At 43.3% G+C, this 15,641-nt stretch overlaps 7 protein-coding genes across 7 annotated transcripts; 4 read left to right on the forward strand and 3 right to left on the reverse strand.

The window, feature by feature from the left end:
• Positions 1–233: 233 nt before the first annotated feature.
• Positions 234–1,819, forward strand: V865_007298 (uncharacterized protein; the record flags this gene model as incomplete). The annotated part of the gene is made up of 6 exons (XM_066231046.1): positions 234–618; positions 705–982; positions 1,059–1,149; positions 1,221–1,255; positions 1,359–1,549; positions 1,639–1,819. 6 exons carry the CDS (start codon positions 234–236, stop codon positions 1,817–1,819), a joined length of 1,161 nt encoding a protein of 386 aa, XP_066087143.1.
• Positions 1,820–2,342: 523 nt separating this feature from the next.
• V865_007299 (uncharacterized protein) lies at positions 2,343–2,958 on the forward strand (the record flags this gene model as incomplete). The annotated part of the gene is made up of 5 exons (XM_066231047.1): positions 2,343–2,407; positions 2,476–2,526; positions 2,631–2,654; positions 2,737–2,743; positions 2,857–2,958. The coding sequence occupies 5 exons, from the start codon at positions 2,343–2,345 to the stop codon at positions 2,956–2,958; spliced, it is 249 nt and encodes an 82-aa protein (XP_066087144.1).
• Positions 2,959–3,512: 554 nt separating this feature from the next.
• On the reverse strand, positions 3,513–6,131 carry V865_007300 (uncharacterized protein; the record flags this gene model as incomplete). Its single annotated transcript, XM_066231048.1, has 12 exons — positions 3,513–3,641; positions 3,706–4,091; positions 4,159–4,433; positions 4,523–4,709; positions 4,792–4,972; positions 5,036–5,128; positions 5,174–5,298; positions 5,344–5,456; positions 5,521–5,742; positions 5,811–5,882; positions 5,960–6,026; positions 6,110–6,131. The coding sequence occupies 12 exons, from the start codon at positions 6,129–6,131 to the stop codon at positions 3,513–3,515; spliced, it is 1,872 nt and encodes a 623-aa protein (XP_066087145.1).
• A 598-nt stretch (positions 6,132–6,729) lies between these two features.
• On the forward strand, positions 6,730–8,524 carry V865_007301 (uncharacterized protein; the record flags this gene model as incomplete). Its single annotated transcript, XM_066231049.1, has 8 exons — positions 6,730–6,766; positions 6,844–6,883; positions 7,047–7,210; positions 7,356–7,458; positions 7,533–7,733; positions 7,851–8,158; positions 8,227–8,395; positions 8,479–8,524. 8 exons carry the CDS (start codon positions 6,730–6,732, stop codon positions 8,522–8,524), a joined length of 1,068 nt encoding a protein of 355 aa, XP_066087146.1.
• A 374-nt stretch (positions 8,525–8,898) lies between these two features.
• Positions 8,899–10,347, reverse strand: V865_007302 (uncharacterized protein; the record flags this gene model as incomplete). The annotated part of the gene is made up of 10 exons (XM_066231050.1): positions 8,899–8,927; positions 8,992–9,069; positions 9,151–9,310; positions 9,461–9,568; positions 9,630–9,664; positions 9,743–9,756; positions 9,823–9,889; positions 10,072–10,114; positions 10,169–10,191; positions 10,305–10,347. 10 exons carry the CDS (start codon positions 10,345–10,347, stop codon positions 8,899–8,901), a joined length of 600 nt encoding a protein of 199 aa, XP_066087147.1.
• A 407-nt stretch (positions 10,348–10,754) lies between these two features.
• On the reverse strand, positions 10,755–13,412 carry V865_007303 (uncharacterized protein; the record flags this gene model as incomplete). The annotated part of the gene is made up of 2 exons (XM_066231051.1): positions 10,755–13,156; positions 13,277–13,412. 2 exons carry the CDS (start codon positions 13,410–13,412, stop codon positions 10,755–10,757), a joined length of 2,538 nt encoding a protein of 845 aa, XP_066087148.1.
• A 328-nt stretch (positions 13,413–13,740) lies between these two features.
• Positions 13,741–15,594, forward strand: V865_007304 (uncharacterized protein; the record flags this gene model as incomplete). Its single annotated transcript, XM_066231052.1, has 8 exons — positions 13,741–13,870; positions 13,947–14,098; positions 14,197–14,274; positions 14,470–14,621; positions 14,732–14,846; positions 14,913–14,937; positions 15,034–15,359; positions 15,460–15,594. 8 exons carry the CDS (start codon positions 13,741–13,743, stop codon positions 15,592–15,594), a joined length of 1,113 nt encoding a protein of 370 aa, XP_066087149.1.
• Positions 15,595–15,641: the final 47 nt, after the last annotated feature.

A 15,641-nucleotide genomic window follows, 5' to 3' on the forward strand; every position in this document is an offset into this window, starting at 1 on the left:
GTATGATCTCACTCTCTTAGCTGTTCGAAAGTGGACGTATGTAATCCCCCTTGAACTATGTCTCCATTTATTGTGTTCCAAGGTCAACCCGAGGCTACCATCCCAGTCCACAAGGTATATAAACCATGTATTCTGAAAGTATCCAAAATGTATCTTTCTATTTACTTCATCATTCATACTAACATCTTGCCACATCGCCAAAACCATCATCGGAACTCACCAAGATATCAAAAATGACATTGACCAAACGTCTCTTACCAAATTTGGCCTCTCTATTCGCATTCCGACACCTACCCACCAAAGTCAAGACTTCTATCGACTCGACTGACAGCTCCGATACTTTCATCTCATCAGCCTCCTCAGGAGACTCATCCCCCAGTACTGTCCTTTCTCCCAGCCAGTCATCGGGAGATCACAAGTGGACTTCCAAAGATCTCGAATCGTACTTCCACAGAGCTCTTGACGCAGACCTCCCGTCGTCGCCGTCGCTGCCATTCACCATCAGTTATGAAGAGGCGTTGGTATCCGTAGGGTGGCAAATGGATAATCCTTATATCCTTACGGGGTATCGTCAAGCTTTGGGATCAGTCAGGGAATGTGTGTATAGTATATACGGATGTGAGTGGAGGATACCGTCGCGAGCACTATCCTCAATTCGTCACAAGGAATTGGCTAATTAATGGATTGACACCGTGTAATGTTAGATTTACACAACGAAACATTCAATATCCTAACTCATTTAATCGGATCGATAATGTTCATCGTTATCTTATCGATCCATATCGTCCTCGATCTGCTCTTGTTCTCAAGTTCCACCCCAACTACTTCCAACTGGAGAATAACGAAATACGGTTCAGAGGATATCGTGGCATTAGCTATATATCTCGTGGCATGTACGACATGTCTAGGTATGAGTGCATCGTTTCATACCCTCAATTGTCATTCGGCGAAAATATCCCACAGAGCACATAGGTGCGATTACGTGAGTGAAATACTTCTTGACTACAGCAGTGGCTACAGTACAGTGTGCAAACTTACACCACGCTTGATTGTTGTAGGCTGGTATAGTCGTTCTGGGAGTGGGTAGTATCTTACCCGTCATACATTATGCTTTCTACGATGAAGTGTTTTGGCAATTGATATACTCAGGTAAGTCGCTATATTGTTTAATGTTCTTCTGACTCTTATGAAATGAGGTAAACTGACAATGTGTTGCTCAGGTATTATCATTATCACAGGAATGATATCAGCTTTTGTAAGTTGATTTCGCTCCACAATCCACACAGTATGATCACCATCAATTTGGCAAACTTTGTTCCTTCATATCTTAATGAGACGTCCGCTGATTGACATTTCAGATCGTCCTATCTAAGAAATACCGACGTCGAAGAATCCTTCGAACATCCACATTCCTATTCCTTGGATTTTCAGCTACGATCCCTATCATCCATATAATCCTTTATGAAGGGTACGACCACGCCTCGCGAACTATCGCAGTAGATTGGATATTTAAGGCTGGCGTCTTCTATATCTTAGGTGCTTCTATCTAGTAAGTTATTTCTCTATTTCCCTCGTTCCCGGCTAGACTTCCAAATCATCGATGAATTTGTGCTGATTGTTTCCCTCGCCGTGGTGCAGTGCCACAAGATATCCCGAGAGACTCTATCCAGGCAAATTCGATATCTGCTTCTCATCCCATCAGATCTTCCATTCTTTAGTGATTGTAGGTACTATATGTCAGTATATAGCTTTGAAAAAGATGATATCGTATAAGATTGGTATGGCCATGGGAAGGGGTATAAATGAAGGTTTCACGTAGTCGCGATCGGCTTGGGTCAGATTTGTATATAAATCGAAATAAAAAAGGAGACATCTGATTTTACTAAATTGCAAAATATATTCTCTAGGTTATGCATTGAATGAACCAACGTTATCCCGTCAAGTACCCGCTAGACAGACAGTTCTATCGTGGTGAGAGATGATGTACAACTTGTAAAACAGCTAGGTGAAGGGTGCCACATGGTTTCAATGTGATTGTATTTTTGCCACCAAAAACCTCAAAATCACAAAAACCACGAATTTGATGGGAACCCAACAAACAGTTCTCAATCTCTTGCACTCGACTCACCTTTGTTCGTCACTATACACCACTTATAATACTTACCGCAGGCCTTTTCTCTCTTACAAGTGTTCAAAAGCAGAGGTGAGTAAGCTCACTGGATTGTATGTCATCCGTGCTGATCATATTCGTTAAAGAGGTGAAATTCCAAGATGACCCGTACGTCTCATTCCCTTCCAATTCTACAAACAGGTTGAGGTATGGTGGACTGGTGACTGATGACATGTACGATGTTATTATAGGAGGAGATCAGAGAGAACGTGATCGAGCAAAGAAGCTCAAAGAGGAGTGAGTAAGGTCCCTTCCCATCGTACTTTTGTGATATTCTGACTCGAAATGATGGATCATTCGAATAGAGCAGCAAAGGGAAAGAAATTGGCTGGTAGTCCACAAGCGAGGAGGGAAGCGTGAGTACGGATGCCTATCTTGAGATGTTGTTCCTCCGCTTGCTTCACAATTCATGATTCCCATCGGAAACATACTGATCTTGAATTGTTTTATTGTGTTGTAGTGATGCCAAAGCAGTAGCTGAGAAGTAAGTGAAACCCAGGGTGAAAAAGTACAGGTGTAAAAACGACTTGACTGATCGTGATGATTCTGTTTGCTCACCATTCTAGACAAGCTGTAAGTCCAGACTTCTTGTCTAATACTCACATGTCACAAACCATAACCCCACCAAATCATCCTTTAGTATCGCCTAACACCCGTTAGCTGACTTCAATTGATGATGTACATAGGCGAAAGCGAAAGCTCGTGCCGAAGCTGAAGCAAGAGGTGAAGTGGCAGCTTTCGATAAGAAAGTGGAACAGAGAAAAGTCAACGCTCAGCAGAAAAAGTAAATTTATATCGCCCATTGGAAGTCAGAAGGAAGGACGAACTAGAAAAACAAACATTTTTATCGGTTCTATCGTTAGGTTACATCTGTTCCATTTGCATATACATATACAAATCATATGTCTCATTCATAGGTTCCTTTTGAAGTTGTAAACATGACAAGAGCGCCATTCGGAAACCAGTAACCCGAATGAATGACGTCTCCTCACTCGCATTAGCAAGAATCGACTAGTGTTCATATACATATACTACACTACGCCCAACTCATCCAAGATAGTTCACACTTGCAGTACGATTCAATGAGCTTACTTGCACGGATAGCATGAGTATTAGAGGAATATGCAATGCATCAATATCAATGCTTTCATGTTGAATACAAGACACTGCTCGAAAGGAAGATGATGAGATGGAGATGGCAGACGAATGAGGAAATACTGTATGTTATGAAGTATATGAGTTATGAGCTTCTACCAACCTATACCTATATCTACCTCTCTACCTTCTTCTAGATCCATCCGATTTGTTCCGTATAGATTCCTCTCTTTTTTTTGTATTAGCTTTAGGCACTACCACCCAACGATGCAATTTCATCTCTAACTTGATTCTCAGATTCGATCTTCTTTACTTGAGTTCTCTCCAATACTTCACCGTTCGCTAATCTGGTTTTCAACTCTTCGATCGCTTTGAGCTAGAGTGCAGAACAAGCATGATCAGTCATATAAAGATCTGGGAAGATGTTACTTTCAACTCACTTTCTTAGTCAGATTCCTAATCTTCTTAGCATTCGAATCGTCCCCTACATCTTCCTTATTGTCCTCATCCTTCACTTCAACTTTCGCCAATTCCTCTGTAACTTTCTCCACCTTCTCTTTCTCCTCGTTGGTCGCTCCATTCTCACCTTTCCCTCTCTTCCTCGTTCTCTTCTTCTTATCTTCCGCAGGGGCTTCCTTGGGGACTGAACCTGGAATAGGAGCACCAGGTATATACCTTCCAGCGGGTTTCCCACCTCTGAACATGGGTGTAGGGGAAGAAGCACCTGATCCAGAAGGTTTATCGTCATCCCTTCGAGAGTATATGTCCGATGCGACGGTTCCTCTAGCTCCAGGAGGTCGGTAGGCTCCAGCAGGTTTAGACTCGGCTAAGCAAGATACAAAATCAACAAATGGCCCATCAATGTTTGTCCAAATGGATTCGACATAACTCACCGCCATTCACCGTATCCCCCTTTTTACCGTACTTCGCGACACTCTCATTAGGTTCAGGGGCCTTGGGAACAACAGGTGGGAAAGGTTGGATATCTTTTACCAGACGAGGTGAGAAGGAAGCTTGGTAGAGCTCTTCAACAGGTTGGATATGCAATATTTGACCACCACACCACCAGATCCTCACACCGTTATCTACTCTCAGACGAGGTGAAAGGGTGGCTGTAAGGATGTATTGACCGCAGGGTGAGAATTCACAATGAGACGAGTTAGATGCTCTATTCGGAGAAAACAACTAAGTCAGTATAAGTCCAATACTTGGCAAAGAATGTAAAATGGTAGCGTGAAACGTAAAATCCTAACTCACTTAAATTCCGCAACTTTATTTCTCGTACTGACATCCCAAATATCCACACCTCCAGCCAGATTTCCGAAACCGGCAGATAACAGTAACCTACCTTGAGGTTGGTATAAAAGGAAATTACGATGTTGAGAACCGAACGAATGGACGGGTTTAGCTTTCATGTCAAATAGCTGTACTCTGGCGGGCATGTCTATCAATTGAATATTTCATATCAGCTACATTCTTTACGAACCCATGAAGAATCGGTAGCTAATTGACGGCGAATCACTCACATCCATAACAGACGACGAATTCTCTCGAGTTAGGTGACCATGTGAAATCGTATATCGGACCTTCTTTATCTAGATCTACCAAACCATCAAAAGATCCGTCCAAGCTGATAAGGTACAGATTGGTTTCTCCGTAGTATGATTTCCCAGTCGCATCAACATCCGATTGAGCCAAGAATAAAGCCTAGAAAGGTTATTTTTCCATCAGCATATTAGTCGCTCATCATCTCATAGCAAGTATACATACCTGGGTTCCAGCGTTATTCCATTTGACCTGTAATTTATCAGCCTTATAAAAAGCCTTTCGAGCCATCGTATTAGGTAAATCCCTAGTTTCCGTCTTCGCCTCTCCGTTCCCATTGGCATCTCCATTCTGCGCATTCACAGCCTTTCCCAATAAGCTCGAAAGAGGATATAAAGATACAGAAGCTGGAGCACCTTTCTTCTCTCCAATCCAAATAGCCACAGCTGGTTCTTGATATGGGTGAATTGGTTTAGAGGAAGTTACACCTTGAGCTAAACTTGTTGGAGAAGAGAGGTATAATCCTTTTACACCTTCTACGCGAACTCGGACGATCGGTTTGGACGATAGAGGAGGCGAAAAGATGGAGATGTCGGAAGCTTGAGGTCGAATCAGATGAGATTCGTCAGAGGTGATTATCGGTTCCCTTTATCATGTATAGTTAAATCAGCTATCTCCTAGGCGATGCACGTATATGTGCTGCTACTCACCATCCATCCATATTCTTAGAATGCCACCCATTGACTTCTTCACCTGTCTTGACGTCCCAGGCCTTAACATTCCTGTGCATTTCCCCGTTATCCTGCTTCACAGGTCTCTCGAAGGTGAACAAATTTGTGGACAGAGGTGAGAAGCTGAGAGCTAGCACATTGGGCTGGTTGATGGTGATTGTCGATGTGGTCGAAGTGGAAGAAGAGGGCAATACATGAACCCTGAATATCTTGATCAGCTTATGATGATCGTATGACTATCAAGCAGGCTGGTGATCGGAAGCACTCACTTTGACCCTTCGGCATATGCAAACCATTCGCCATCAAGAGAATGGGCGTAACATCGCGCAGCGGTGGTGTCGCTGGAAATGTAGGGTTGGATGGTCAGCTATATACGGTTGGGATCTGACCTGGCAAGTATCTGAACAGCACCACTCACGTAGGTATCCTACTTGACACCTCCCACGAGGGTCCATCTGCTATACCAGCAGTTTTCTGTGCTCGGACTGATCATGAAAAATGGAGCGTGTTAGCCAGAGATTTCATCCGCGGAGAATGCAAGTTGTCACAAGAGAAGAGAGCAGCTCACAAGCATATTGAGTCGCTGCCATTTTGTATCTGCTTGTACTTCAGCTGATGCGGTAGCTCTAGTATCGAGATCAAATAGAATCGAAGAAGTGACAAGCTCACTGTGGTAGCATTGAAAAAGTCACTTGGAACGTCCTCCATCTTTTGTAGACTCTGTACCGTGACGTGGATTAGAACACCTCATGCGACTGATAACGATTAGATTACCCAGAGAGAAGCAGCTTCGTGTCGGCGCCTTCCGCCGGACTAACCGAAAAGTGCGAGTGCGAGATAATTTGAGATTTTTTTCGGTAAAGAGGCATCTCTTGGTTCTAGTGCCATCATACTGATACGTAGGGAGGATTGTAAAAACCTGGTTTTCATTCGACTATCCCTTACATAGACTACTACAGTCCAAATGGTTCATATATAGCCAAGCAACCTCATCCCACTCCCACCAAGAAGCCAAGAGCTCACTCAACATCATCCACTCCAGAGAATACTCTTTAATTAGACGAACGACTCGAAAGACATCCAAAACCAAAAGCTTACGTCAAACTAAGCAAGCCCCACCCTACCTCACCTGCTATTTCAACATTCCTTTCTTTGCATTCGTCTGGAAGATCATCACTCTTGAACAAGATGCACCAGACTGGAAACTCCATCAAGCTACTTACGGGTAAGCATGAACTATATCAGGTGGATAGATAAGCAGGTAATGGAGTTGCAGCTGACCTATGTCAATTGATGTTATAGGTAACTCTCACCCAAGATTGGCAGAAGCCGTAGCAGCTCGGTAAGTCATACTCTTTCCATCTGACCTACGAGTTAGATCAAACTTTAGTGAAGTATGATGGAGATGGATTGCCTGCTGATAATCATTTGTATCTATGCATATCCATTATACCATCGCTTCACTCGCACGACCACTTCACTTCACATCAACTTTAACCCAACAGCCTCGGTATCCCCTTAACACCATGCCACGTATCCAAATTCTTATCATTAGAAACATCCGTTCAGATCCATTCGTCGGTCAGAGACGAAGACGTTTTCATACTTCAGTCTCCTTCTCCACCCGATATCAATGATCATCTGATGGAACTGTTAATTATGATTTCCGGTAAGTCAAGTTTCGACTTACACCCACATTCCAATGATCACTTTCCCTTTCAATCCATCATATCGTCCGAATACCCGTTTGTTCGTGTCTGAAAGAAGAAGAAGAAGAAGAATAATGTCTTGCTAATATGTTCACCCCAACACAGCTTGTAAGACAGCTTCGTCGAAACGAATCACAGCTGTCATCCCCTGTTATCCCTACGCTCGACAAGATAAGAAAGATAAATCGAGAGCTCCCATCACAGCCAAGTGAGTTGTACAAAACTTCATGCCTGCAGGCGACTCTTACTAAGAACTGATCATCTTATGGATTGTACTTGCAGACTCGTAGCGAACCTCTTGGCAGTCGCAGGAGCCGACCACGTCATAACGATGGACCTCCATGCCTCTCAGATCCAAGGCTTCTTCGATATACCTGTAGATAACCTGTTCTCCGAACCTAGTATGGTTCAGTATATCAAACAGGAAGTAGATGGTTGGAGAAACGCTATTATCGTCAGTCCTGACGCGGGTGGTGCCAAGAGGTGGGTCATTGTTTTCGATATTTCGAATATCATGTATTGATACAAATCCAATCCTTAAACCAATACAATAAATCCCATTATAACGTGACCTGACTAATTCTCCTTTTGTACTTACAGAGCCACAGCGTTAGCCGATCACTTGAATCTCGATTTCGCCCTAATCAACCGTAAACGTAAACGGGACATGGCAGCATCCATGACTTTACCTACCGTGCCACCAACACCAACAGGTTCAGATTCGGGCTCAACATCAGAAGACAACGATTCGTATTTTGTTGAAAAGATGGAATTGTTAGTTGGTAATGTGAGAGGTAAAGTGGCGATCTTGCTGGATGATATGATCGATACGGGTCATACAGTTAGACTTGCTGCGGATGTGTTGAGGGAGAATGGTGCTAAGGAAGTTTACGCGTTGATCTCCCATGGTAAGGTCCATTCACACAATAGAGTTTAAAAATCGTTTGCTTATGATTTTTTTTTACCTTCATGTAAGGTTTATTATCCGATACTACTATGGAAAACCTACGTGATCTACCAGTCAAAAAGTTGATAGTTACCAATTCGATTGATCAAACTGATAGGATCAAAGCTACCAATGACAAGATTGATATCATCGATATCGCTCCGGTCATTGCTGAAAGTATAAGAAGAACTCATAATGGGTGAGTTGAATGATATCTCTTCGACACAGGTCTAGTACCAATGCTAATGGTTTATTGTCTGTTTGTCCTGTGATGGTGTATAGTGAATCGATCTCAGCTTTATTCAGACCTAATGAATTGTTCATTTAATCGATGGAAGCGGTTACTCTCGAGATGAGATTGGTGTACGATAAATAGATGGGAAGAAACAAACAACTTGCAATTTCAACTATGTTAGATGATACTTTCCATTACCTCATGTTTTTATCGATCATGTTATCATGTTATGGAATGGGATGTTAGATCATTATCGTGCTCGAACTCTATCCTGATCGATATACATACATGAGATATATACATACCATCACATCTAATCAACCGGGACACGAGAAGCAGAAAAGAGGGAAATCACATCGATAAGACTTTATCGAACAGAAATAGAATTGGTACGGTATGTATGATGGATGACGAGGGATTTCAATACAGTACCATCGATGTCCAAACAGCTGAAACCTTGGCGTCAATCAAGTCTTGACATCTTCCCACTCGTCATCTACCAAGGCAAGAAGCCATCGATTCGTCAGTTTTGCCTAGCTGTACCGATGTATCAAACTGACCAATTCCTAATTGAGCTTTGACCTGCTCGATATCACTACCCAGTCCACTGATATAACTAAGCAGGGTCATCGTATTATCTACCGAATCAATATTCAGGTTGTCAGCTAAGTGGGTACTGACCCTCCCATAATACAGCTTTTGACGATTGGGATACATACCAGTCCATTGCACAGCAGCATTCTTGCACACTTGAATAGCTTGAGCTTTCTTCTCATACTTGATTGGATCGGCAGCTCCAAATGCCGACAGCTCGTCTTTGAGGGATGACGAGGTCTCTTGGAGTGATGAGAGGCTTGAAAGGAGTCTCCGTCTTTCGGGCTGGATGCGGTAAAGTCAGTTTTTCAATTCACCGTTCTAAAGGAGACTCCCGCTTTTTAGGAGATTTCGAGATAAAAGGTGCAAGCAAACAAGGAGGAATATCATGACCGAACTTGTGAAAGGCGGAGATCATGAAGACACTTCACTCACAGTATCTTCCCTTCCTTTTTCAGCTTCTTCTATATCCGCATTGACTTCTTCAATCTTAGCGTTCAGCGATTCCAACTCTTTTTGATTTTTGCTTGAGAGAGCTTGTTTCTACATCGTGCAAACAGTATAAGCTTTCCCCTCGCTAAAGTTTGGTGAAGGATCAGCTTACAGTGGCACCGGCGGCGCTGGGTAGTGACCAGAAGTCTATGGATTTTGCCAAGTTCGTCAGCTAGATTATCATCTTCTGAGACATTCTGGAATAAGCTGAGATAGTGTACGTACAGTTACCAGTTCCACTGTATCGCACCAGACAAAGGGTCCAATCAGCATATCATCTGGCACGTCGGGTAGGGAGAACTCACATTTTATCCATTTGGACTAAACCATCGCTTACTATATCATCCAGGACTTCTTTGACACTTTGAACCACTATACGAATGTCCAAAGAAGATATGGGCTTCGTTCCATTACATTGCATGAGACGAAAGAAGGGAGGAAGGGAAGGAAGGAGAAATGACAAAAACACTGACCTATCCCTTTCGATTCTGTATGAAGCTGACATCAGCTTGTCCGGAGTGAGCAATATCATTAACAGTGGTAGGAGTACTTACTAGGAGCGATCTTCTCCAGTTCCTTGAGGGAATAAAACTCTGCCTGCGATATCGAGAGCTTCAATATACGAACACCAAGGAGAATATGGAAGCTCACGGTCTCGTGGAATATCTCTAGCACTATGTAGCGCAAACATCATCAGTAAAATGATATCTCCTCACCAAGCTTTGAGGTGTGGACAGAGTCAAGAAGGAAGTGAACAGTAGGTAATCTTCTCCAATACTGTACTCACTCTTCGTCTTCTTCTCTTCCATCGATAAACCTCTTCTGGACATGATGGGTCGATATCCGATTTCTGTGATTGATTCGTGTATGAGTAGGTAGGTAGGTAGGTAAGTAAGTGAGTTGAATCGAAATGAAACTCTTTCAGCAGCAAATGTATAAGGTAAAGAAACAGAAAGAAGAGAGAAGATGAAAAGATAAAAGTAGAAATATGGACGAGGAAGAATGTATATATATATGTATATAACTGGTTGACTGGATCTCACTCATCTTTTGATTGGTGATCCGTGCGAAATTGTCATATATCATTACCAAAGGACCCCGCTCCTTCCTCGCTCGTGATCATCAGTAAAATATACAATATCAGTATCAATATCAATCTGGTAAGAGTATGTGCATCCGAGTCCGCTTCCACTATAGCATACAGTACAAAGGTAAGACGATACTGATCACCGACCACCTATTCAACCTCCTCACCCCCCTTCCTCCTCTTAGATTTCTTAGCCTCCCTGAACCTCTTCTTCCACCCTTGCGTCAATTCCAACTTCTCATTCGTCCATTTGGCCTTCATCGACTCATCGTTCTCTCCAGGCTGTCTACTAAATCCAGGTAGAGGTACATTCGGTATCTCTTCTTCTCCATCTCCTTCTCCATGTTCGTATTCAGGTTGTGTGATAGGGGGTACACCGATATGTAATTCATTATATAAATTCCTAGATTCACCTTTCCTTTCTCCTCCACTTGGTCCAGCCTCGGTGGGGAGAGTGAAGAATAAGGGGATGTCACTAGATGAAGGATCGAATTTGATTTTACCCCTACCAGAAGATTGGTTCAGAGGTAAAGGTTGTAATTCATCTTCCTCCTGTTTGTGCCCTGTCGGATGGTCGGCTTGCGCAGGAGGTAATGGTATATCCATCTCTTCGTCCAACTCTATATCGTCACCTAAATTGGCTAAAAGAGAGAACCCCGCTGATGCTGAGGTGGAACCGAAATTCAGTGTCGAAGGTGTAGAAGTAGTAGGGGCGAACATATCTTTGAGACCTGAAGGTTTGGTTGGCACAGATGGTTTATCTGTTGCTTTATCTTCGCCTTCGTCTTCCGAGTCGGACTCAGAGTCAGAATCTTCTTCACTATCTGAACCTGAGTCTGAACTTGAACCAGATTCAGATGATTCATCTTCATCGTCATCTCCACTCCCACTACCACTGGAGCTAGACCCACTCCTGCTTCCACTCCCACTTGAACTTTCCTCCTCCTTCTCATTCCCAGCAGGAGGATCAACATCCATCCCCTCACCTTCCTCCAAATCACCACTTGATGACCCACTACCACTCGAGCTAGTAGAACCAGACGAAGATTCCCCGTCAACAGGTATGTCCAGATTCAAATTCGGTTCTTCATCCACCATCACCTCGTCTCTGATCTTGTCCTGTGCCACCGATGAAATTTCCGAGGCTGCGGATTTACTTCGACCTCTTCCCACTTCCACTTCATCATCTTCATCAGATTCAGGATATACTTCCCAAACCACTTTCTCCTTCTTGGCAGGCGGCGATACATCCCCTAACAAGCTGCCGAGCACACCTAGAGCAGAGGTTCGTTCAGCTCGGGCTGAAGTGAGGATCTGAGAAGGGAGTGTAAGTGCGGGTTTGCGCTGGGGAGGAGGGGATGGCGATCTGCTTTGGAGGGCACGAGCAGGGAAAAGAGGTGATGAGGCTTGTTGAGCGGTGCTTGCCTCGTTTCGAACAGGGAATAGAGGTGAAGGAGGTTGTTGTTGAGCTTCGTTCTCCTCATTAGGAGTTTCAATACTTCGAGTAGGGAACAAAGGCGAGGAGGGTTGTTGTTCAAGCTGATCTACAATATCCGAAGATGATGGTGAAGACGTTGTCGTACTTTGTTTTACATCTTGATCTGGGACTCTCAAAGGGAAAAGTGGTGATGATGCTCTTTCCACCGCGTTTCCATCCTCTAAAGTTTCATTATCTCCTCTTTCTTCTTCGTCTGTATGTACGTCGTCGATCTGTCGTGAAGGGAACAAAGGTGATTCTGATCCTTTTGCTGGCAAATCCCTATTCCCAAATAATGGCGAATCTACTTCTCCACCTTCTAAAGCACCGAGATCCTCCGACCCATATTCCGATATATCAACTTCTCCAATAGATACTCTCCTTTTTTTACTTCTCACCAAACTTTCTTCAATGACCTCACCATTCATATCTCTCTTTTTCCATATTCCAACGACCATTCTTCCATCTTCATCCAACCCTTCTTCATCGACAACGGAATCATCAATCTCTTCAAATTCCCATTCACCTTTCTGTATATTTGCTTCATCTTCATTTTGAGTTTCAGTGATAGAACCCAATTGGTCTCCTTTAATATATATTGATCCCCACGCAATAGGGTTGATCACTCTTCTTCGCAATCTCCCAGGAGGTCCTCTAACCCTCTTTTTCCCTTCCTGGGTTTTACTAACTTTATTATCAACCAAAGGCTTGCCAATCGGATGACTAGGTCTAATAGTCAATGGTCTAACCATCCTTCCATCTTCTTCATCCTCATCAACCAACCAAAATTTCTTCTTTTTCGCTATGGTAGAATTGACCAACCTAAAATCTTGCGATAATTTACCAACATCTTCACCTCTTTTCGATTCTACCCTTTTTCTCTTTTTCTCTAACACCTTTCTTTTCTCTTCGGCCGTAGGTGTAGGGATCGCGTAGCGTTCTGTGTACTTGGGTTTGGCTTCCGCGAGACGTAGTTGGGTACCTCGCCAGAATGAGCCGGAGAGAATGTTGAGGCATTTCTTCAGTTGGAGGGGGGTTGTGGAAAGAGTGAGGAAGGTGAATGGACGTGGTTGGCCTAATAGATCACCACCGTGAGAATCAGTATATGAGTATATAGATAGCAGTGGCTTATGAGCAAAATGAAAAGGCGGCATGGGACTGGGATCAGATGTAGGATGATGTTGTTGTAACTCACCTAACGCATCAACCCCCAACTCCTCAACCTCACTGACCACTCCGAAACTTGAGAATCTCTCTTTGATATGTTGTGTGGTGATTGCCGGTGTGAGTCCACCGACGTGAAGTCGCTTGGTTATAGTAGCATCGACCATATTGGGTGTAGGCGATATGGTAAGCTCGATGAAATAGGAATATATTTGTCCAGTTAAATACTCTAGCATATATAGATAGATAGATCTTTTGCTCTTTCGCTCTTCAGAAATCTGCTCTTTCAGGCACACCTAGTCAAGTCACGTGATATGAGATAGATGTCGAACATGAGCTGTTACAAGCTAAGACGCGTACATCAAGATGAAGATAAAAATCAAGTCAATAAACTCTCATCTTTCCTCTTCATCACAAGCTTACCATACCAAAGCTCATCTTCATACCTAGACTTAGACTCCGTCGTCACAGGCGAGGAGAAGGAGTCACTTCGAGATGAGTCAAAATCGACATGTCCGCCCTACCAACCTCCATCGTCTATTCATTCAATCGATGTTATCTAGAAGAGCGATCAAGGAAGATGTAGCTTTGGAGATGTACAAGAGGGCTGTAGGGGCATGTCAAGGTAAATATAGTCTACTAGTTTCTCATATCGACCCAGAGGGCCCATAACGAATGTGACATGGGAATTGTTTGAATAGCAAATGATGATACATTTCGACCATTGCACGAAACTACCATTCGAGGATTTCGTACATTCATCACGGACGTTTCTGATATATTACATGATCTGGGTATGGAAGTGGTATTAGGTCAGGAACAAACCGGGAAAGGTAGAACATGGGTTGTTCTAGTGAGTCACGACTGCAATCATCAGCTCTTCTACCACTAGCCATTTTCTGGAGGACAAGGTTATGCAGAGCTGATGACCAGTCGTTAATTCACGAATAGAGAAACACGGATCCTACCGAAGTTGCATTGCAGGCTACGGATTATACACCGTTAGAAATCGATTACTATCGTAGAGTGGTGAGTATCTACCCCTCTATTCATATCCACCATCACCCTGGAAACTTAGTAAAAACCATTCTCGTTCCTCTTCCCTTTTCTCCACAAACAATTCACAATGGTATATCTGTTCGATGGATATTCTCCCTTCTATTGCCCCATCTTTCTACCGCCATATGACGAGTGGTCAGCTGACATTCTCACCCATCTTTCCAGGTCAAGGAAATCATCGAATCTTATCCTGCCAATTCGATATCACACGGTCAAGCCACAACGATCGTAGGGGAATTGGAAGGAACGATGGCTAGACATGTCGCCGAGACTTTACTAGACTCATTATGCTCAAGAGGATGGTTATCGAAATCAAAGTGAGCCACCGTATCCCTTTCCATTTGACTATACAATTCCGATCATGTGAATAGGATTAGTTGAAAAGGATAATATGTGCTGATTGTACGAATCATCACTTTCGATATAGACGAGGTAGATATACCTTAGGTGTAAGAGCTATATCGGAATTGGAGACCTATTTGAAACAGCAATTTGAAGATTATATGCAGAATTGTAAACACTGTAAGAGGGTTATGTTGGATGTGAGCTATTTTCTTTGCCACGTTGACTTAACGTTGCATGAATAGCTGACGTTCATTACCATACAGGGTGTGTGTTGCTCTAAGGAAGGATGTAAGTGGTATACTTTTACACTACTAGATATACGAGAACATGTCGTTGTCAATCTCATGTGAATCTTGCTGACGTACAAAATCACTTGACCACTAGGCGATGCGCATTACCATTCCTACTGTTACTCTGCTATCCTCAAATTACCCCGACCAAGTTGTCCAGGATGTAAATCCAAATTTTCAGAGTATGAGCCGTCGCCCATAGGTGAGAAAGCAGTCTCAAGAGCTGAAGATGAGTTTACGGGATTGAGAAATAAGAGAAAGAGACCTAGAGGAAGCACGAATAGGAACGGTAAAGGGAAAAGTAGCGCAGATGGAGATGAGGATGAGGATGATACAGATGGGGATACAGATGAGTTGGAAGAAGAGGAGGGAAGGGATGGCGAAGGAGGGGGAAGTGGGTTTATTGAAAGAGCTGGACCTGTGAGTTGACCCGGATCTCCCATCCCACTGATATCATCATTTTGATATCAATGGTCAAGGCGTGGAGCTGATAGTTCCTTTCTGGTTTCGTTGGTATCAGTCTGGATGGAGAGTCGATTCATCCTCGAGAAGAAGGAGTGTAGTACCCGAAACTCAGTATCTGGATGACGAGGCTGAAGCTGATGACGACGACGAAGAAGAGCCCCCAACGAATAGGAGAAAAGGTAGAAGATGATAATTATGATTCGATTAAAATTGATTCGCTGAGTATGTCATAGGCAC

The sequence above is a fragment of the Kwoniella europaea genome, chromosome 2 (assembly GCF_036810445.1).
Source record: "Kwoniella europaea PYCC6329 chromosome 2, complete sequence".
NCBI classification, from domain to species: Eukaryota; Fungi; Basidiomycota; class Tremellomycetes; order Tremellales; family Cryptococcaceae; genus Kwoniella; species Kwoniella europaea.